Source organism: Eulemur rufifrons, chromosome 24, assembly GCF_041146395.1.
Source record: "Eulemur rufifrons isolate Redbay chromosome 24, OSU_ERuf_1, whole genome shotgun sequence".
In the NCBI taxonomy this organism is placed as follows: domain Eukaryota; kingdom Metazoa; phylum Chordata; class Mammalia; order Primates; family Lemuridae; genus Eulemur; species Eulemur rufifrons.
Window position 1 is genome coordinate 16,357,522 of NC_091006.1, and position 23,062 is coordinate 16,380,583.

The following is a 23,062-nucleotide window of genomic DNA, read 5'->3' on the forward strand; positions in this document are numbered from 1 at the left end:
AGGGGGGAAGAGGGGACAAGGGCAATATACGTAACCTAAACTTTTCTACCCCTATAATATGCTGAAATAAAAAAAAAAAAAAAGGAATCCTCAAATAAATGAATAAAATATTTTATAACTTGAAAGTAATTGGCCATCTCCAAAGGTCCTGGCACCTTTGATATATATCATAACGTAAGTTTTAACATATTTGGATGTAGAATTATTTTACAGTGAGTAATATCAAAGCTTAACCATGGAGAATTAGAGACTCAGTCATTCCTCATACAAATCCTCACCTACAACTATGGCCCCTGGGTTAACAGCCTCAACATACACTTTACATGTGTGCTTTCATCAAAGATGTGTATTTGGATGCCCAGTGGGCGGTGAGGCATGAAAAAAAGCCTCTTCCACATACAATTATATGATTTTTCTTTAGCATGGGCTCTCCGATGTTAATGCTTCAACTCATGAGGGGTTTGCCATAGTCTGTAATTGTAAGGATTCTCTTGAGAATGAATTCTCCAATGTCATACAAGGAGTGAATCGGGACTCAAGACCCTGCCACACTCATTTGTATGGTTTCTTTCAAGTATGACTTCTGTGATGCCTTGCAAGGTTTGATGATGCACGGAAGAGTCATTACATTTGTAACGTTTTACTCTAGTATGGATTTTCTGATGAGCATTTAGGCCTGAACGCAATCTAAAGGCTTTCCCACACACATTACACTTATAACGTTTCTCTCCACTGTGAATGCTTTGATGACTAAGAAGGTTTCCATTTTGCCTGAAGGCCTTGCCACACTCATTACATTTGTAAGGTTTCTCTCCAGTATGGATTGCCTGATGAGCAGTTAGTGTTGCACGTACACTAAAGGCTTTGCTGCACTCATTACACTGGTAAGGTTTCTCTCCAGTATGACTTCTAATGTGACGTGCAAGGTGTGCATTTCGAGCAAAGACCTTGCCACACTCATTACATTTGTACGGTTTCTCTCCAGTATGTGTTCTCCTGTGACGTGAAAGGACTGCATTTCGAGTGAAGACCTTGCCACACTCATTACATTTGTAACGATGCTCTGGATTATGTATTCTCCTGTGATGTGTAAGGCTCGCTTTTTGCCTGAAGGTCTTGCCACACTCATTACATTTGTGAGGTTTCTCTTGACTATGGATTTGCTGATGGGAAGTTAGCTGTGAACGAAGACGAAAGACTTTGCCACACTCAGAACACTTGTAAGGTCTCTCCATACTGTGAACACTTTGATGACTAACAAGCTGTGAATTTCGAGTGAAGGCCTTCCCACAGTCAGAACATTTGTAAGGTTTTTCCCCAGTATGCCTTCTCCTGTGAAGTCCAAGCTGTGAAGGGTGAGCAAAGGCCCTGCCACACTCATTACACTTGTGAGGTTTCTCTCCAGTATGAATTCTGCGATGGTATCTAACGTAGCTACCATCCTTGAAGACCTTCCCACAGTCATAACATTTGTAAGGATTCTCTCCTGCATGCACTAACTGATGAAATCTTAGTCTTGAACGTACACTAAAGGTGTTGCCACATTCATTACATTTGTAAGGTTTCTCTCCAGTATGGATTGCCTGATGAGCAGTTAGTGATGAACGTACACTAAAGGCTTTGCTGCACTCATTACATTGGTAAGGTTTCTCTCCAGTATGACTTCTAATGTGCTGTGCAAGGTGTGAATTTCGAGTGAAGACCTTGCCACAATCATTACATTTGTGAGGTTGCTCACCAGTATGAATTATTCGATGGTCTGTAAGGGAGCCACTATCCTTGAAGACCTTCCCACAGTCATAACATTTGTAAGGTTTTTCTCCAGTGTGCCTTTTCCTGTGACGTACAAGCTCTGAAGGGTAAGCAAAGGCCTTGCCACACTCATTACATTTGTAACGTTTCTCTCCAGTATGGACTAACTGATGAATAGTTAGTCTTGCACGTACACTAAAGGCTTTGCTGCACTCATTACATTGGTAAGGTTTCTCTCCAGTATGACTTCTAATGTGACATGCAAGGTTTGAAAGTACACTGAAGGCCTTGCCACACTCATCACATTTGTAAGGTTTCTCTCCAGTATGCGTTCTCCTGTGCTGTGCAAGGCATACATTTTGAGTGAAGCCCTTGCCACACTCACTACATTTGTAAGGCTTCTCTCCAGTATGAATTCTCTGGTGACGTGCAAGATGTACATTTGCAGTGAACACCTTGCCACATTCAGTACATTTATAAGGTTTTCCACCATTGTTTACTGTTTCTCCTTGTGTGAGTGATGAAGAACAGATGAAATCATTCTCATATTTTTTAGAAATGTGGGTTTTCACACTAGAAGGAATTTGTTGACATGGTGAAACTGAGGAACCATGGTTGATAGACTTGACTTGATTACATTCATCAACTTTCCTTTTACTTTGAAGTAGCTGCAGTTGAGGCACATGTGACTTAAAGATTAATCCACACTGATTTTTAATAAGCTTGTTTCCTGCATCCCTTCTATCATGTTGATCTCTTCTACCACGGAGATTTTCTTTCTGGGCCGTATGCACTGCTTTGTAACTTCCTTCATCATCTCCCCATTGACACTCAAAGTCATGTATATTTTTCTGGATTTCCTTAAAGGAAAAGTTTTCAGTGTCATGGCTTTCAGGTCTTTCCAATGTCACTGTTTGGAATACTTCTCCTGCGTTGGTCTTCCCTTGTGGTGGTACACTTTTTATTACAAATTCAGGAGAGAGATCTACAACATATACAGAGCTGTGAGTTTCCAATTAATTACAGCACATAAACAAACATTTCACATTGATAAATTTAATATTACAACAAAGGTAATGCTGACATTAAACATACTTATGAAACTTCAGAAAAATTCAATTTTTAGGAACACAAAGGAATAGTATCGTTTAATAAAGAAAAGGTGATTACATGTGATCCAGATTAATATTGTGGAAGTCTAATTTCAAAACACCTATCACTAAAACACAATGTGCAAACCTACATTAGCCCTGAGAGGAGTGACCCCAAGATACACATGAATTGACAAAAAACATATGGCTATCCCACAATTGAAATGAAAACAAGTTATATTGCACAATACATACTTAAAAACTATCATCTATAAATCGTAACAAAGAGGAATTAGGAAAACATCCTAGTAACCCATTATAAAAGAAGCAGACAAAGAATGAGTAACCACATCTATGAAAAGCTATAGACTGTGGAAATGGGAACAATTTTCTCTTAAGAAAAAAGCAAGAATATCCATTTTAAAACCAGTAGAGTATAAGAATTGGAATATGAGTTTTTAAAATTTCTATTCTATACCAACAAATTATAATTGTATATATTTGTAGGGAACAAAGTAATATCATGATATACCTATATATGTAGAATGATGGAATCAAGCTTATAACTTTTATCCATCACCACAAAAACTTACCAATTACTCCTGCTGTTGAATTGAAACTTCATACCCATTGACCAACCAACTTATTCCTCATCCTCCAGCCTCTGATAACCAACACTCTACTCCAATTGCATTCCACATATAAAAGAAAACATCCAATACTTGTATTCCTGTGCCTGGTTCCTTCAGTTAGCAAAATGTCCTCCATGTTCATGCACATGTGGGAAACTCAACTTCCTTCTTAAGAAGGCTGAATAGTAAGTATTCCCCTGTACATTGTACAGCACATTTTCTGTATCCACTCATCTGCTAATGGACACTTAGTTTGACTAACTTGGCTGTGTGAATAATGCCACAGTAAACACTAAGTGCAGATATCTTAGACATACAGATTCCAAATTCTTTGGATTTATACCCAGAAGTGAGATTGTTGGATCAAATAGTAATACTATTTTTAGTTTTTTAGAGGAAACTCCATATAGTTTTCCATAATGCCTATACTAATTTACATTCCCACCAACAGTATAGAAACGTTTCCTTTTCTCCATAGCCTCACCAACACTTCTCAGCAGTAGCCATTATGACAGGTGTGCAGTGCTATCTCATTGTAGTTTAAATTTGTATTTACATAATGATTAGTGATGCTGAGTCTTTTTAATATATCTATTGTTCATATCCATGTCTTCTTCCAAGAAACGTCTATTGGCTGGGCACAGTGGCTCACGCCTGTAACCCTAGCACTCTAAGAGGCCGAAGCCGGTGGATCGTTTGAGCTCAGAAGTTCGAGACCAGCCTGAGCAAGAGCGAGACCCCATCTCTACTAAAAATAGAAGGAAATTATTTGGACAACTAAAAATATATACAGAAAAAAGTAACAGGAATGGTGGCACATGCCTGTAGTCCCAGCTACTAGGGAGGCTGAGGCAGAAGGATGCCTTGAGCCTAGGAGTTTGAGGTTGCTGCACTCTAGCCTGGGCAACAGAGGGAGACTATGTCTCAAAAAAAGAAAAAAAAAAAAAAAAAACAGTCTATTGAGGTCCTTTGACCATTTTTTAAATGGGTTATTTCTTTTCATTCCATTGAGTTGTTTCAGTTTCTTACATATTTTGGATATTAATGTCCTATCACATGTACGGCTTGGAAATACTTTCTCACGATGCAAAGTTTCTCCTAAGTGTTTCTTTGCTGTGAAGAAACAGTTCTGATTGGTGCAATCCCATTGATCTATACTTGCTTCTGTTGCCTGAGCTTTTGGGGTCAAATCTAAAGAAATGATTGCTCAGACCAATGTCATGTAGGTTTTCCCCTGTGATTTCTTCGCAGTTGATTTTTAGACACGGGCTGTTGGAAGGTATCCAGCTATTAAATACTATTTTTCATATTACATAGCCGGATACTTTCTGGACAGCCCTTGTATATGATATGAGATAAGGGTCCAGTTTCAGTCTTCTGCATGTGGAATCATTTTTGCAGCGTTATGTAGTGATGCACTGTCCTTTTTCCCTTGTGTGTTCTTGGCACCTTTGTCAAAAATCCATTGACCATGTATTTACTGGTTCATTTCTCTTCTCCACTCTGCTTCAATAATCAATGTGTCAACTTTTCGGCTACTATAATCCTGTTTTAATTACTATACTTTTGTAATATAGTTTGAAGTGATGTAGTAAGATAACTCTAAGTTTGTCCTTTATAATCAAAATTGCCCTGAACATATGAGCTGCTGATTAAGTAAATTTTTAAAAAGTTCATTTAGAATACATAAAACTATACAAGATGAAAGCTGCACTGGTTTAAACAAATTATGGTAGAATTAAAATATGGAGACATCATTTACCTTCATAAGCTCCCTCAGGAAGATGTATCAAAACCATGCCTGTTACAGGCATGAACCAACAACAAAATGACAAAGTTTTGGTTGTTCAAAATGAATAGTGACACATACAGGGGATGAAAAATGTGACATGAACAACACTTTACACACGAGGCAGTGACCTTAAACAATGTTCTCCCTGAAAGAAATTCCTACAACACGGACTGCTGGCTCAAAGGAGATCATCGTTAGTGTATGTGATCAGCATTGTCACAGTGACACTTTTGTGATGCTTCTCAAAAACTAGAAAAACAATAGGAAATACTTATCAGTCAGGCTCTCCTTGTAATTTTTATCTCAGGATCATGGGCCAGCTCTACTCAGTGGCTTCAAAGGGCATCTTCGCAGGTCGCAGGATGATATTCAATCATATTAGTTAAAATGCTCCCCTTCATCAATTTTATGTTGTGCAGTAAACCCACTCCATGGGCTACTCCACAAGAAGTTATGCAGAACCTAAAGCTGGATTAATACAAGTCAGCCCTGAGGCTGTCATCTCAGTCAAGCAAGGCAGGAGTTAACAAGAGACTCACAAGAGAAACTGCAAAACACATGAGGGCAGATCCTGACTTCTACAGGGATGTGTATGTTAAAAGCCAGTTTCAGAAAGAAAATCATACAAACTAAGAGAGCACAAAATCAGGTAGAACCCAGGCTCCCTACATTCACTCAGTAGTAACAGCAGTGGAAAAGAGAAAAGTACAATGCATGGGCATCAGATTTTGTGGCATTTTAAGAACGGACTCCGTGTTCTGCCAACAGAGCCCACACAAAGAGACTAAAAGAATAGGATCTGCACCCATGTAGGGCTGGAGATCAAAGAGAGGATGTTTCTACTGACATTTTTTTCTGCTGAGTGACAATCTCAGAAGATCCAACTCGCTCCCTTGTCATACACACCTGTGAAGTGTGGCAAAAATAGCTGAGGGACCTCACCAAGCAAAAAGGGCTTGAGAAAGCTCCAGGAAGTTTCTGGAGACCCAGATGCGAAGGAAGACCAGACAATGTTTCCCATGTTCTGACTGGGTCTTCCAAGCACATGAAATGGGATGCAACATGGAGAGGTCTAGTCTTTAGGACTATGAAGGCCACAGCTCTCATCAATATGGACTGAGAACTTAGCATCAGATGAAAGCAACTACAGAAGGAAAGACCAACGGAGAAAGCAACCCTTCTAAACAGCCTTTCCTGTGATGCTCACTGTCAAGAACAAAAGAGTTCATGAAGTCAGATAAAATAGTGTTGTCCGTCATGATAAGGACTTTCCATTGGTTTCTGTCTGAGCTGAAGCACCACTGGAGGGTACAAGGATAAAGTGTTACATCTCTGAGGAAGAGAGTGAGAAGTGAAGGAAAAGAAAAATTCCCTTTCAGAGCTCACGGGACATACACTTTTGTATTCCCATAGAACCCTCAGATTTGCATAGAGTTTCCCAAACACTATTTAATGAGCAGCTTTCTCTCTATCCATCTGAGCACTTACCTGTGATTACACCTTTGATCCATTTCCATCCATTTAATTTTCTCGTTATTTGCACTTGCCTCTCCACAGTCCAGGCGTCTTTCCCTTGCTCCAACATGGACATAATATTCAAGTCAAAATGAGAAATTCCTGCTCATAGAAAGAAAGGAATATAAGGTACCATGGTTTTTCCAAAATCCCAGCCCTAGTTTAAATAAGAAGAAAAGATATTCCAGAAGGATATATAAATATGTATCAGAAATCCATCCTCTGAATGCCTCCTTTTGAATGCTTAGGGAATGTTGTAACATGTAGACATTTAGTTGTCTTTGAAGAACCAATGAATCAAAGGACAGGACTGAAAAACAGGAAATTGGATATTTTAAACATCTGCCACAAGGTTTTACGCATACATAAGTTCTGGAACCATCCAATGATACATCATGAAAGGGGAGAAGATCTGAGAAAGGGGACAGTTAAAGTCCAGATACCCCATTATAAAGCTTTTCCTTTCTGAATCAACAGGGCTTCAATCTCAGTCAAGCAATGCAGGGGCTAACAAGAGACTCACAAGAGAAAATGCAAAGATACACAAGAGGACATCCTGACTTCTTAAAGAAAGTTATCCTCACCCAGGGAGACCAGGTTCCTGTAGTTCTCCAACATCACGTCCCTGTATAAAGCCCTCTGGGCAGGGTCTAAGCATTTCCACTCCTCCGGAGAGAATTCTATGGCCACATCCCGGAATGTCAACTGTCCCTAAAAGGAAAACCACATTTCACCACCCGGCTATTAGCAGAGTTCTAATGTTCACATAATATGAGGAGAGAACTCTGAGAATAGATTCGATTGAAGTGAATGGGCAGACAGATCCACCTTGTGACACTGTCAAATATTAATATACGCGGGCTTCTACTGCCTCCTGACATACAACTCACTTGACATCTCTGCAGGGACAGTATCTTGTTGCATATTAATGAGATAAGTGGTGTCCAGAGGCCTGCAGACAGCTTCAGGCTGGGGGCTGGTCACTGGAAATATGCAGGCTGGATTACAGGGTCAGAATTTTTAGCTGCAGCCCCATAACCTCCGATCAGAAGAGAGGGGATGAAGGTTCACTTGATCATCAATGTCCAGCGATACACATAATCACGCTTATGTAGTGATGTCTCCACAAAAACCCAAAAGGACAGGGTTCAGAGGACCTTCCAGATAGGTGAGCAGGTAAAGGTTCCCAGAGGGTGATGCTTGCAAAGATGGCGTGGAGGCTCTTAGCCCCTTCCTTCCATACCTTGCCCAATTCATCCCTTCCATCTGGCTGTTCATCTGTACACTTTAGAATATCTTTTACAATTGTTTTCCAGACTTCAGGGAAAACTCTTATACTAATTGAAGGATATGGAGTTCTGCCTCTTATAGTCATAGATGGTGATAACAACGTAGATAAGGATGTTGACCGCAGAAAGAATATTGTTTGTAAAGAGAAATAAATGAGAAACTCTTAGGTGATATCATTTTCCCTGCAGCCCAGTGTTCCTCCTATGTTGAAAATCTTTGTTCTCAAAGCAGTATATTGATGAGATAATAGTAATTCCCTGTTTTAACAGGAACATCTAATGTAATCTCTTAACCCTTTTAAAATGGATGCACACAGTGGCGTTTTCTCCTAGGCTCAAAGCTGAGTACTCTCCCATCATTTGAATACTATTTTAGGCAATTTCTATGAAAATTAAACCAACACGATTCCTCAAACAACCCAAGCTCATCAACAGCTGCTTCTCTATGGCGGGTGTGCACTTCGGGCTGAGGTCTTCATGGAGAGCAAGGCCCTCCCCTCTTCCCTTGGGGACTTCTGGGGGAATAGAGGAGCACAATTTCGGAGCTCCCTGCGAGCTGGTGTTTCGGAACTAGAATAAGACAAGGATGCCCACTGTCACCACTTTTATTCATCATAGTGCTGGAAGTCCTAGCTGGAGCAATCAGGCAAGGGAAGCAACCAAAAGGTGTCCAAATGGGGAAAAAGGAGGTCAAACTATCACTATTTGATCACGATATAATCTTATATCTAAAAAACCCCAAAGATTCTGCCAAGAGACTCCAGGAATTGATAAACACATGCAGCAAAGTCTCAGGTTACAAAATCAATGGACAAAAATCAGCAGTATCTCTATACAACAACAGCAATCAAGCTGAGAATGAAATCAAAGACTCAATACCTTTCACAATAGCAACAAAGAAAATGAAACACCCAGGAATGTATCTAACCCAGGAGGTGAACGATCTCTACAAGGAGAACTGTCAATCACTCAGGAAGGAAACTGCAGAGGATGGAAACAAATGGAAAAACATATCATGCTCATGGAGTGGCAGAATCAAAATTGTTAAAATGTCCACACTGCCCAAAGTGATGTACAGATTCAATGCAGTCTCCATCAAAATACCAAGGTCACTTTTCGCAGATCTAGAAAAAATAGTTCTATGCTTCCTATGGAACTCGCAAAGAGATTCAATAGCCAAAGCAACCTGAAGCAAAAGGAACAAATAAAGAGGTATCACTTTACCAGACTTGAAACTACTCTACAAGGCTATAGTAACCAAAACTGCATGGCATTGGCACAAAATAGGGACATTGACCAATGTAACAGAACAGAGAACCCAGATATAAAACCCTTCACATATAGCCATCTGATCTTTGACAAAGCAGACAATAACATATTCGGGAAAAGAATCTCTATTCAATACATGCTGCTGGGAAAACTGGACAGTGCCATGTAGAAGATTGAAACAGGATCCTTACCTTCACCACCCACATAAATCAATTTAAGATGGAGAACAGACTTAAACCTAAGACATGAAACTATAAGAATGCTTGAGGAAAATGTTGGAAAAACTCTTCTAGATATTGGCCTAGGCAAAGAATTTAGAAGACAAACCCAACTGCAATCACAGCAAGAACAAAAACTGATAAATGGGATTTGATTAAATTAAAAAGCTTCTGCACAGCCAAGGAGACAATCAATAGAGCGAACACACAACCGACAGAATGGGAGAAAATATTTGCATGGCATACAGCTGATAAAGGACAAATCACTAGAAATTACAAAGAACTCAAGTAAGCCAGTAAGAAAAAAAATCAAACCACCCCACTAAAAAGAGGGCAAAAGACATGAACAGAGCTTTTAAATAGACAATGGACTAATGGCCAACACACATAGGAAAACATGCTCAACATCTCTAATTATCAGAGAAATGCACATCAAAACCACAATGAGATATCACCTAACTCCAGTGAGAATGGCTTTTATCAAAAAGTCCCAAAACAATAGATGCTGGTGTGGATGCAGAGAGAAAAGGAACACTTATACACTGTTGGTGGGACTGCAAACTAGTACAGCCTCTATGGAAATTAGTGTGCGGATACCTCAACAAACTAAAAGTAGACTTATCATTTGATCCATCCATTCCACTACTGGGTATGTACCCAAAGGAAAAAACATCCTTTTACAAAAAAGACACTCACACTCAGATGTTTATTGCAGCACAATTCACATTCACAAAGATGTGGAATCAACCCAAGTGCACATTAATTCATGAGTGGATTCATGAAATGTGGTATATGTATACCATGGAGTACTACTGAACCTTAAAAAACAAACAAACAAACAAACATGAGTTAATACCCTTTGTTACAACCTGGACCAACTGGAGACCATTCTCCTAAGTGAAAGAGTGCAAGAATGAAAAAACAAACACCACACATACTCACTGTTAAATTAGAACTAACCGATCACCACTCAAGTATACATATGGAAGTAAAACTCAAAAGAAATCAACCAGGTGAAAGGGGGCAGAAGGGGATGGGTGAAATCACACCTAATGGATACACTGTACACTGTCTGAGTGATGGACACATTTATAACTTTGACTCAAGCTGTACAAAAGCAATCCGTGTAACCAAAACACCTGTACCACCATAACATTCTGAAATAAAAAGTTTTAAAAAATGGTACAATGTAAAAAATTGTAGGAACTTGAATTCTAATGCCTATTAAATACATTTATTCAAAAATATAGATATAATTTCATGCAGTTAAATTTAGATATGTAGGCATTACCAAAAGCACAATGGAGTTTATTATAATAGTTTATTCCTGTAATGAAATCATAACATGAGAAACAGAAATTTTCAGTACAATACATTAATTTAACAAATTTAGATTAAGGCAGTGCAGTGGCTCACATCTATAATCCCAGCACTTTGGGAAGCCAAGGTGGGAAGTCTCCTTAAGGGCCAGAGGTCAAACCCAGACTGGGCAACATTGTGAAAACCTCCCTCTACAAAAAATTAAAAAGTAGCCAGCTGTGGTGGTACGCACCTATAATCCAAGCTACTTGGGAGGCTGAGGCAGGAGGATTGCTTAAGCCCAGCAGTTGGAGGCTGCAGTGAGCTCTGGTCATGCCTCTGTACTCCAGCCTAGGCAACAAAGTGAGACCCTCTCTCTTCAAAAGAGAAAAAAAAATAAAAGATGTAGATTTATAAAAAACATATTATCATACTATATAACCTGAAATAATTATTAGATAGTAAAAAATCAGGCCAAAACATAAATATGGGGAAAAATCCCTAATGTTAAGCAAGGATACTTCACCAAATATCATGATCACCAGTAAACATTGCATGCATTTCCTTTAATTAAGATGGAGAGGCCAGGAGCGGTGGCTCACATCTGTAATCCTAGCACTCTGGGAGACTGAGGCGGGTGGATCGCTTGAGGTCAGGAGTTCGAGACCAGCCTAAGAAAGAGCGAGACTTCGTCTCTATTAAAAATAGAAAGAAATGATTTGGACAGCTAAAATTATATATAGAAAAAATAGCCAGGCATGGTGGCACGTGACTATAGTCCCACCTGCTCGGGAGGCTGAGGCAGAAGGATTGCTTGAGCCCAGGAGTTTGAGGCTGCTCTGAGCTAGGCTGATGCCAGGGCACTCTAGCCTGGGCAACAGAGGACACTCTGTCTCAAAAAAAAAAAAAAAGATGGCTAAAAGAGGGCTGGCCACAGCACCAGCCAAACACCACTGCACAGGATATCTGAGCAGGGACCAATAAAGAGGAAAATCGTGAAAAAAAAAAAGGGGAGTGGGGAAGACAGTAAAGAGCTGGGTTTGTTAAAATTAATAAATGACATGATTGCAACCTAGAAAAACAATGCTGTTTAAGTATAAAAACTAATACCAATGTACGGAAAACCATCTTCTTTCTTTAGCATCTCTCATTAAACAGACACATACACATGGTACATCTGACATTTCCACTAGCAAATATATCATGGCACCTAATTAAAAGACATTTCCAGGCTTATGTAAGGAAATTATAAAATTGTATTCCTGTGGTGATATCAGTAAGACAGAAGAATAGCAAACCCCAGACACAGAGACACACACAGATCAACTGCCTGCAGGAGAAGCTGAGAAATCACTTAAGAGGTTGGAGCCCCTAATGGATGCCTAATAGGAACACCTGAGACCCCTTGCCAGAGGCACTACCAGGGCATGATGTGGCAACATTTTGAAGAAACCACTAACTCCTGATTTCTTGTGGGGGAGGAAAAGTATGGGAACATCCATTCAACATTCTGATTTTCAGGGGACTACTGGAGGGACAAGTTTCTATCTTACGTGAATATAATCACTGAAACTAAAAACACACCTGGCCAGGGAGACATTGAAAATAAAGGCCATCAACGTAATCAATTACTGCAGGAGCACGGGTAAGACACTAGGGGGAGATCCAGACCACAGTTTACTAGAGCACCAGGGAGGCTGCAGACTACCAGGCAGACAACAGGAGAGTTTCTCAGTAGAAAATGGCTCAAATGGCAAAATCTGTTCAGTTAGACTAGAACCAAAGCCCTAGAGAAGACACATCCTCAAAAGAGTATTGCGAGGTCTCCAGAATTTCTAGTCGGGCTACATGAAGAGTGTCCTCCCTGAATGAAAGGAAACAAAACCACCAACAAGTGCCTGAGTTGTGAAATGCTGAAGTCCCAACAGCAGATAATGACATATAAAAATACAAAGAAAACATAACCCAAACCTAGGACCAAATTAAATCACCACAAAATGACACGAAAGAAAAGAAGATTTTTTTCAATGACCATTCAAAGAATTCAAAGTAAGAGTCACAAAGATATTTAACTAATTAAGAGAGCACACATGGACTTCAGGACATTACAAAAACAATGTATAATATGAACAAAATGAGATTCTCAACAGAACTAGAACTTTAAGAAACAGAAGAGAAATTCTTGAGCTGAAAAATATAATAATAACTGAACTGAAAAACACACTAGTGGGCCTCAAAAGCTGATTTGATCACGTAGAAGAAATAAACAGTAAACAAAAAAAGAACTAAAAGAAAAACAGAATGAAGAAAAATGAAGACAGCCTAAGGGAATTAGGAAACACCATCACAGGCAACACCTGCATGTCACAGTAAGAAAAAAGAGTATTAAAGGCAACTATGGTCAAGCATATGCCAACAAATTAGATAAGCTAGAAGAAATTGAGCAATCTGTAGAAATACACACAACCTACTGAGTCAAAAAGAAATAAAAAATCTACACATACATATAAGTAGTAAGGAGATTAATCAAAATCTCCCATCCAAGAGACTAGTTACAGATGCAAAATTCATAATTACTGCATCATTGAAAAATTAACACCAATCTTTCTCATTCCCAAATAACTGAAGAAAGGGAACACAAAAAAATATCATTGTAAGACACAACCATGACTCTGATACAACCCAGGTAAACATATTACAAGAAACCAAACTATACAATGTTCCTGATAAATACTGATGAAAAAGTTCTCAACATGCTGAGTGTAGTGGTTCATGCCTGTACTCCCAGCACTTTGGGAGGCCGAGGAGGAAGGATCTCTTGAGCTCGGGAGTTTGAGAACAGCCTGGGCATCATAGCAAGACCCCATCTCAAGAAAAAAATTTCAAAATTAGCTGGGGCTGGGCATGGTGGCTCACACCTGTAATCCTAGCACTCTGGGAGGCCGAGGTAGGTGGATTGTTTGAGCTCCGGAGTTCGAGACCAGCCTCAGCAAAAGCGACACCCCATCTCTACTAAAAATAGAAAGAAATTAGATAGAAAACTAAAATATATATATAGAAAAAATTAGCCAGGCATGGGGGTGCATACCTGTACTCCCAGCTACTTGGGAGGCTGAGGCAGGAGGATCGCTTGAACCCAGGACTTTGAGGTTGCTGTGAGCTCGGCTGAGGCCACAGCACTCTAGCCTGGGCAACAGAGTGAGACTCTGTTCAAAAACAAAAAAATAAAAATTAGCTGGGTGTGGTGCCTCGTACCTGTGGTCCTAGCTACTTAGGAGGATGAGGCGGGAGGATCACTACAGCCCAGGAATTTAAGGTTAAGGTAAGCTATGATCGTGCCACTGTACTCCAGCCTGGGCGACAGAACAGACTAGGTCTCTAAAAAACAAAGGAAACGTCTTCAGAAAAATACTAGGAAACCAAATTGTACAGCACAGTAAAAGAATTTTAGACCATGATCAAGTGTGATACACACTAGGAATACAAGGGTGGTTCAGGAGAAGAAAGTCAGTCAATGTTACACACCACATTGACATAGTAAAAGATAGACTGGGAATAGAAGGAAATTTCACAACGTTACATTTGGCAATAATTTCTTGGGTATAACTGCAAAACCATAAGCAGAAAAGCACAAATACACAAATGGGACTATCTCCAACTGGACAACTTCTGTCCTTCAAAAGATGCAACTAAAAGAGTAAAATGGTAGACCTGTGTTTTCTCAAAGCAGAAGCAATGTAATCCTGAACAAGAAAAAAATGAAATCCTTTGACGAACAAAGCAGCAAGTTTTGTTTAATGAAGGGGAAATTCATTCTGATGTTTAATGAAGGGGAGAGGGTACCTTTGCAGCTGAGGTGGAGATGGAATGTTGCCACATTTAGCAAGGTAGGAAATGCACCATCCTAGAAGAAGCAATCACCCATTCAAATGCCCCATCTGGAAGAATCCTCTGATATCTATAGTGAAGTAGGCTTCCTCAGAGGCAGCCACTGTGGCATTCTGTGTAACACTGGGAAATTTAAAACATACACCCGTCTTCACTAGGAGAATGCTCCAACAACGATGAAGGATTCTAGAGCAAGCTATCCGCAAATCTTTTCAAACACAAAAATATACATTTTTGAAGCTTGCAGGTCAAAATGTCATAACAAAGCATTCACTGAAGAACTTTACTTTTTGATCCCATAATGAAGTAGACGTTTCTACAGGACTTGTGCTCTCACCATAAAACTGACAACAGTGATTCCACACTAACACGTGAGGGAGGGTGGAAGGCTAGACAGGACGGGGGTGCTCTATGCCTTAGCACCTAAGCTAAGCAAGCTTGTTTGGAGTTTTACTGTAAAATAAATATATGTTGTGTGATGTTTAAAATAAAATGGAATATTTAATGGGTGGCAAAACAAAAATACACTTCCATCTTCTCTAATAGCAAAGAAGTTCTGCTCCTAGGTCTGAGCAAAATTATAACCATTCTTGGCTAAAACACCTGTGGCAAAAGAGTCCCCACAGGAACACCACAGTAATTATGGTATGCACTGTCTGAGAATAGTTTAATGCATCTCCTGCTCTTTCACAATTATGTTATAGTAAAAACAGATGATGGAATGAAAGAATCCTCTATTACTGATGTCTGGGTCTAAACTTTCCATTCCACGCTGTCATTAAGAGTTTGAGTCAGTGACTCACTGATTTACCTACAAATGTAATAGAAATGAGTCAGAAAAGAATTCTCGTGATTATTCCCTTTTTATACCATTTAGCAGGTGTTTGTGCACATTAATCCATGACTTATGGGCGAGTTCTCTAACCTTCCCCTACACAGAGCTGACAGTACATCTAGATGTGGCCCCTAAACAGTCCCTGCTGCCCAACAGCACTGACACGAGAGGGCCACACCCATCTCCAACCCAGGTCTGGGTGTGAAGCCCTTCCCAGGACCGAGTCCAATGGAGCCTCTTCACAGGGTCATGTCACTGGGTCACAGTGAGACGGAATCTCAGTGGAGATGAGAAGGATTGAGGCAAGATATGGGTGAGTGTGAGCAAACACAACAGGCAGGACGCTTCAGAGTCAGAGAAGATCAGCAACCCCAGTGCCCAGCATTTCAGAAAGGACGGAGACACAGAACAACCCACTGAGAATATCACCTTACCTGAGTAAGATCCATTCCTGACTTCTTTTCTTTCCTCCTCCCCCTCTTCCAGGCTTCTTCCTCACCCAACATGAGTCTTTACAAGTCAATCCTGAATATCAAAAATATGATGCTCAATGCTCAGAATCAACAGAATCTCTTTCTGTGCTACAGTTACACAAAGGGGAAAGACCTCAGCCTGTGTAAAAATGGTCCTCTCCTTCCCAAGGCAGTGTGTATTAGCACTGTAATGTGAAGCCAGGGTTCAGCTCCACTCAGAGGGGCAAACCCAGCACACCTCCCACCATCTGGTCCACTCTCACCTGGGGACCTGCTTGTCACCACTATCCAGACAGTGGACAACCAAGGAACAAAAAGACACATGCAGAGCAGCCAATATGGACCTGAGGAGAGGTTGAGGGTGTTCCTTTAATGTCAAATGAGGGGCTGTGGAGAGAAAACACAGACGTCGTCACTGAGAAGGGGATATCAGAACAAGGACCTGGGGAAAGAAGGTGTTTCCACCTGCAGCTGGGGGCCCAGAGTTTTAGGCAAAGCGATAAGCCCATGGAGACCCTGAGGCATGAGACCTCAGGAAAAGGACAGAGGTCTGTGTGGCAGAAGAAGAGCCAGCGAGGACAACACAAGCAGGTAACAGAGGTCCTCGGGGAGCAGAGCAGGGAGGGCCCAGGACTACAAACATTTCTCTCCCACAACTTGAAAGAATTTGTAAATAATGTATTTCTTCACCTTTTTTAAGTAAATATGCGTTTTTTTAATTTCATAAATTAATGCACTTACAATGTAGTATCATACATTTTAAATATATGACAAGAAGTTCATCTAAGCCCCAGGCAGCAGAGGGCTGTCCTTACCTGAGATATGGGGACTAGAAGGGAATGCATCTGGGGGAGTCAGGAAGTCCCTTTGGATATTTGAAGGTGGTAATGCCTGTTAGATGGCCCAGCACATTGTTGGGACCACCACTGGACACAAGATGCTAGAGCTCATGGCAGAGGTCTGCAGGGGAAACGTAGACATGTATGTGGGGTTTAAACCATGAATTGAGACAATAAGGAAAGGCAGTGGGTGTGGACAGAGATGAGAAGAGGTTCGAGGACTAAGCAGTAGGTCACGCCACATTCAGAGAACAGGAAGTTTAGGGGACACCAGAGGAGGAAAGGAGATCAGGAGGTATCAAGACAATTAAAACAGATCTTTAAAGGTTAATGGGATGTCCTCTAAACAAAGAAAACAGAAGACAAATGACCAATCATGCCACATGCTACTGATAGGAAATGAAAGATGAGGATAGGAAATTAAATATTAGATATAGAAATGGGGAGGTCACTCGTGACCAGAAAAGGATTAAAGGAATGCTTAAAGTGAAAGCTTGATTCAAGCTAGAATTCAAGGCTTCAAGCAAGAACAGGAAGCAAAGACTGAAGACCAAGCAAGAACAAGGTTTTGGTGTATTATGTTCTGAGACGTAACACACAAGAGGGTACTTACAGTAGAGGGAGATGTAGGTGACAGTATTTTTGTTAAAAAGATGGAAGAGTAGAAGGATAAAAGATTAATTCTGTGTGTATGTGTCTGTGTGTGTTTTAATGGACAAGCCCACCATTGGGTTTGCTGATAAAAATAATTCCCCTGAAGTAACAATGTATGAGACAGTACAGGAGGGATGCCACGCATCCTGAGACTGCCAGTGGGGCTGGCAAGTGGTGCACAATGGCTGGGCCAGCAACAGCCGGGAGCAGGGACAGACCATTCCCAGTCACTACTGGGCAGAGGTCACAGGTCCTGAGAAGACAGGGGTTGGGCCGGATGGAGATGATGTTTTTCTTTCCTATTTGAGATAGGAAAAGGCAAACTGCTCATTGTACTCACATTCAACACCGAATCCTTCAGCTTTAGTCACCAAAATGTGTGTGTATTTTCCCACAATCATCAGCTCTCTAGCAGAATCCCAGCTGGTGTCCTACAATTTAACTCAACTCTGAAGCTATCTACAAGATAGCATCAGATGCCACAGGTTAAGAGCTCAGTCCCCACAAGACTGCCCCTCACGTCAGATGCACTAAGCAAGCAGTAGCTGTCACCTCTACTTCTGACTCACCTGATAAATATTGTGGTTCTTTTAACCCTTCCTCCAGCTTGATCAATTTGCTAGGACAGCTCTTCCATCTGGCTGTTCTTCTGTATCCTGTGTAATACCCTTTATAACAAATGGGCAAATGAAGTGTTTCCCTGAGTTCTGTGAGCTGCTCTGGCAAATCAATAGACCCAGGAGGGAGACAAGGGAACCCCACAATTTATACCAGGTTGGTCAGAAGTTCAGTTCCCCAGCTGGGACTTGTGACTGGCACCTTAAGTGGGGGCGGCCTTGTGGAACTGAGCCCTCAACCAGTGGGATTTGATGCTAACTCCACGTACACAGTATTAGAGTTAAGTTAAATTACAAAGTGCCCACGTGGTGTCAGATGGAGAAGGAAAGGTTGTTGGTGGGGAGAAATCCCCACACACTTGGTGATCAGAGGTGAAGTATTCTGTGTTCAGTGTTAAACAGTTGTATTGAGTTTCACAGGAGAAAAAACACATTGGTTTTTCCTCCTAGTTCACACACTCCTCCACACCCTACCCCATTTGAGGAAAAGAGAATTGCAAATCAGGCTATACATACCCAGATACCAAGAAGTATAAAAGGTACATGTCTTATAGACAGATTTTTGTCATTCTCACCCACATCTGCATAATTCGAACACGTATATTTAAAATTTGTTAAAATTGCAAACTAAATACCACGCAAAAAAATGTTTGAAATAATTAAAAAAAATTTTTAAATCCAATTTGTTAAATTATGAACACAGAAATTAATATACCACAAGTCAATCCTGACATCCAATCAACTCACCACTCATCTGGACCCAGGGCCCCTCTTCTTCATTACTCTGTTTCCCTCTCTCATTTCGTATATATCTCTCATTCTCATCTTCTTTCTCTAGCTCTTTCTTTTCTTTTCTTTTTTTCCTGTGTTTCCCCGTTTCTGCTCCTCATTTTGTGCCCCTCTCCTCTCCCGCTCTTCCTCCCCATCTTCCCTCTATTTCTTCTCTTACACCTGATCTGCCGTATTCTAGCAAATTATTTCACCTCTTTCTCCCCAATCTTTTCATTGTCCCCACTCTCCTCCTTCCTCATCTCTGCTGCCCCTGTGCCCTCCCTGTTACACCCCCTTGTCCTCACTCTCTGGCACTGCCAGGTCCCTAGGCTTCATCCATGCTGTGGTTCCCCCTCTGCTCTCCTTGTCACCAGGTGTCTCCTCTTATCCCAGCACCAGGCTGCTCTGTCTGCCCTGGCGCCAAATCATTCATCCCCTCCCCCCTCTATGTGTAAGGCGCCTCCCCCTTTGCTGACCCTCTCCCTATTTTGCTGTCCTTCACCTATTGGAAGATCCAGCTGTTCTCTAAATTTCTCCAGTTACTTTTCTCCGCCTGCTACTTTCTCAGCTTCTCTCGTTAATACTGCGTCTTTGCAAATCCCTCCCCAGCCCTCTACTTTGCCATCTGTTTATGGTTCTCCCTCATTTTTTTCTTGCTTAGTTTGTCTCTCAGTTGTTCTCTTTCTCCTGGGATCCCCTTTGCCCACACATTCACAGGGAGGGGGACGGAAGAAGATGGCCGCCTCTCGGAAAAGCAGCATTTTCCAGTGGGGTGGAATTGGGGACATAAGAACGCTGGCTGTCACAAGACAGGCCCCGGTCACCTCCCCAAACGAGGGTCAGGGGAAGCGGTGACTGCTAAGGGGAAGTCTGGAGAGCTGAAGGATCAGGCCTGAGGAGGAAGGGACACGGTGGGGCGACCGTGCCTCAGGCACGCGGGACCAGGCAGAGGACGCGGCGTCTCGGGCACTGACCCTACGGACTGCGCTGTCCTCCAGGGGCCGACACGGGCGAGGCCTGGCGAGAATAAAGGACGCGAATCTACCTAGCAGGTCAGGACTTTCCCTGGCGCGGGGTGGGAGAAGAGGTCAGTGAAGGGCTGCAAGCAGGCAATGACGCGAAACGCGGTGTTTACCTGCAGCGAAGGCACAAAGGCCGAAGGACCAGCCTCACAGATTTTCACCCAAAAGGAAGCGGCTCCCGGATCCACACCGCGAGTTCTGTATGCACCTGCGGTGGAGGGGGCGGTGAGGGGATTTTAAAGTCCGTAGCCAGCCCCGGGCACCGAGTAAGGAACACGTGGGAGGGCGAAGCTGGGGCTTAACCTCGGAAGGCGGAACCACCTTCCTTCCGCGATGGCGGAAAAGTACGAGCGCGCGAAGAGACGCCAGGTAGCCTGGGGGCGGGGCCGAGAGAGAGGCCGGGTCTGAGGCGGGAACGGGGAGGGGCGGGGCCTGCGCTTGCATGTTCTTTGCTCTCAACCTTTTTCCTTGTTGGAAAGTGGCCCTGGCATCTATCTTGTCCCGGTAGCCGCGTGAACGTTTCTAGTAGTTTTAAGGTAAAAGCAGGGTGTTCTGTCAGCCACTTACTTGGAAAACAAAATGTTTTTTTCTTAGTAGGTTGAGAATGGTCTGTGTTGTGAACTAAAATAAAATCTTATGGCTCACTACCCCCCCACCACCGGCTGAATGAATGGACCCCCGCTTGGCCAAAGGAATATCCTAAAACTAAACTGCCTGCCACAAGGAGGGAGGTCAGACATACTTCTTGTCCCCTCTGCCTTCTAGGGGACATCCTTTGTAACCCATTAACAGGCATAAGGCTATGCAAGAAATACCTGCAGGTCCTCAACTTACACAACAAATGTATGTCCAGTGACTTATCTCTGATAAACAGCTCCTTATGTTAAAACATTCTAAGCCTCTAGACAAAGCTTCATGTCTTTAACCAATTACAAGTCAGAGAATCTTTAAACCCACCTATAACCTGTAAGCCCCCCCCACCCCAGTTTGGAGATGGCACACCTTTTCAGGCCAAACCAATGTATGCCTCCCACATACGGATTTATGACTTTACCTATAAACCCTGTTTCCCTGAAATGTATAAAACCAAACTGTAACCCAGCCACAGCGAGAAGTCCACTTGCTCAAGGCTTCTTGGGCGTGGCTCCGGGTCATGATCCTCAAATTTGACTCAGAATATATCTCTTTAAAATTATTTTATAGCGGCTGGGCGAGATGGATGACACCTGTAATCCTAGCACTCTGGGAGGCTGAGGCGGGCGGATTGACTGAGCTCAGGAGTTCGAGACTACCTGAGGAAGAGCGAGACCCCATCTCTACTAAAAGTAGAAAGAAATTATATGGACATCTAAAAATATATATGGAAAAAATTAGCCGGGCATGGTGATGCATGCCTGTAGTCCAAGCTACTCCGGAGGCTGAGGCAGGAGGATTGCTTGAGCCCAGGAGTTTGAGGTTGCTGTGAGCTAGGCTGACGCCAAGGATCTCTAGCCTGGCAACAGAGTGAGACTCTGTACCAAAAAAAAAAAAAAAAAAAAAAAAAATAGACCATAGAATATATTGCTCAGTATCATAAACTGAAAACATGTCTATAGACTTTGGAAAAACACTGACATGGTGGCAGGTGCCTGTAGTCTTGGCTACTTGAGACCCTGAGGCAGAAGGATTGGTTGAGCCCAGGAGTTTGAGGCTTCTGTGAAGTATGATCACACTCCTGCACTGCAGACTGGGAAACAAAGTAAGACCCCATCTCTTTCTTTTTTTTAAACAGCTAATCTAGTAAAATTGCTTAGTTATGCTTCTTATAGAATAAACTTTTCCACAGATTAATTTTAATTGAACTAGTGTAAAAACATCTTAGGCAATTTAGCTAAACGGGATTGAGAAACATTTCAACAAGAATGTTGTGTAATGGGACCTATGGGCTCAGCAGAAAAAGAAATGTAGTAAGCTATTACTATGAAGAAAACTGGGGTCTTCCCAATTTTCTGAAGCAAGAATTCAGGAGTTTCAAGGGTAAACATTCGGTGTTGTATTGCAGAGTCAGTGTCCACTGTGAAGTTAGACTACTGACCTCTGCACTCCCTCTTCCTATTCTTTCCAACCTGTCCAGCTGATAGTTCCTGGGTGTGCACTCCTTTGGCACCAGATGGAAGTTCAAAACACAGGGGGTGGCGAGGTACCCCAACCCAACCCGACCATTTAATAATTATAACACTCCAAGCTAATTACTTATTCCTGTTTTCTCAATCCATTTTTGGACCAGTCTTGGAAGTCTACCCATCTTTCCCCACAAAGTCACATTATGTAATAAACATTCTTGTAACACTTCAGCATTTGGCATCATCATTCTCGATATTCAAACTAAACGCTAGGTGGGGTTCAATCTAGTTCCAGGGCAGTGGTCACAAATTAAAATTACCAAAAATATTACAAGGGTGAATATATAAATTGCTAGTTTATCAAAATGAAACAATATTCTCACTGTGTATGTTCATTCTTAAAAGGAGTTTCATGAACATTAATCTTTCCAAAAGACATAACTGAGCATTCCTAGGACAAAAGAGAGGTATTTTTATCCTTATACCATACACTTCCTTTTATGTCCTTATATCTTTCATATCCGTACTATATTTCTATTTTCACTTCATGTAAATCAAGATGCATACCATGGGTCTTATTTGGCACACCAGAAAGAAGCAAGTGAAATTTAATACACTGCATGTTCACCAACAGTGATGCAGCTTTTGGGGTTTAAGGTCTCAAATTGCACATCTATGGGATTTTCACGATAGCTGCATCAGTATCCTGATACAATGTGCAGAGAGAAAAACTTAAGTGCAATGTATGATTCTAGGTTTTTGAAATTATATATTGTTGGGTTCCACGAAGGAAAAACATTGTTTTAGATCCTTCAGCCTTCAGAACGTAATGGTGCATTGTTATTTTCTATTATGATGTATACTACAGAGGTAGGAGAAAACTATGTTGGGAAACAATGTGATGAATTCATAGGTATGAAATAACAATACATTTTATAAAACATATGCTCTATAATACATTCTGAGAGAAGCAGCAGCAATTTCTAATCTCAGCAGTTACATGT

General features: G+C 41.5%; 2 protein-coding genes across 3 annotated transcripts in view; one reads left to right on the plus strand and one right to left on the minus strand.

The window, feature by feature from the left end:
• The window catches only part of LOC138374961 (zinc finger protein 480-like), a 240,769-nt gene that overhangs the window by 61,041 nt on the left and 156,666 nt on the right, over positions 1 to 23,062 (plus strand). The window contains exon 4 of one of the 2 annotated variants that reach the window (XM_069458191.1): positions 14,355 to 14,367. The exons of the other annotated variant lie outside the window; for it this stretch is intronic. Coding sequence (XP_069314292.1) covers positions 14,355 to 14,367 — 13 coding nt within the window. The remainder of the gene's footprint in view (positions 1 to 14,354; positions 14,368 to 23,062) is intronic. 2 annotated transcript variants of the gene reach the window in all.
• On the minus strand, positions 147 to 20,281 carry LOC138374958 (zinc finger protein 665-like). The gene is made up of 6 exons (XM_069458187.1): positions 20,070 to 20,281; positions 16,869 to 17,013; positions 16,015 to 16,105; positions 7,367 to 7,493; positions 6,756 to 6,884; positions 147 to 2,737 (listed from the first exon to the last, which is right to left on the minus strand). Exons 3-6 carry the CDS (start codon positions 16,084 to 16,086, stop codon positions 513 to 515), a joined length of 2,553 nt encoding a protein of 850 aa, XP_069314288.1. The 5' UTR covers positions 16,087 to 16,105; positions 16,869 to 17,013; positions 20,070 to 20,281; the 3' UTR covers positions 147 to 512.

Bases quoted from the DNA above. Each gene is read 5' to 3' on its own strand.
- LOC138374958 (XM_069458187.1), bottom strand. From the start codon at position 16,086: ATGTTGGGTGAGGAAGAAGCCTGGAAGAGGGGGAGGAGGAAAGAAAAG. The intron at 7,494-16,014 runs GTAAGGTGATAT...TTTTCCTTTTAG, and splicing joins CAGGAATGGATCTTACTCAG to GGACAGTTGACATTCCGGGA. The intron at 2,738-6,755 runs GTAAGTGCTCAG...TATATGTTGTAG, and splicing joins GATCAAAGGTGTAATCACAG to ATCTCTCTCCTGAATTTGTA.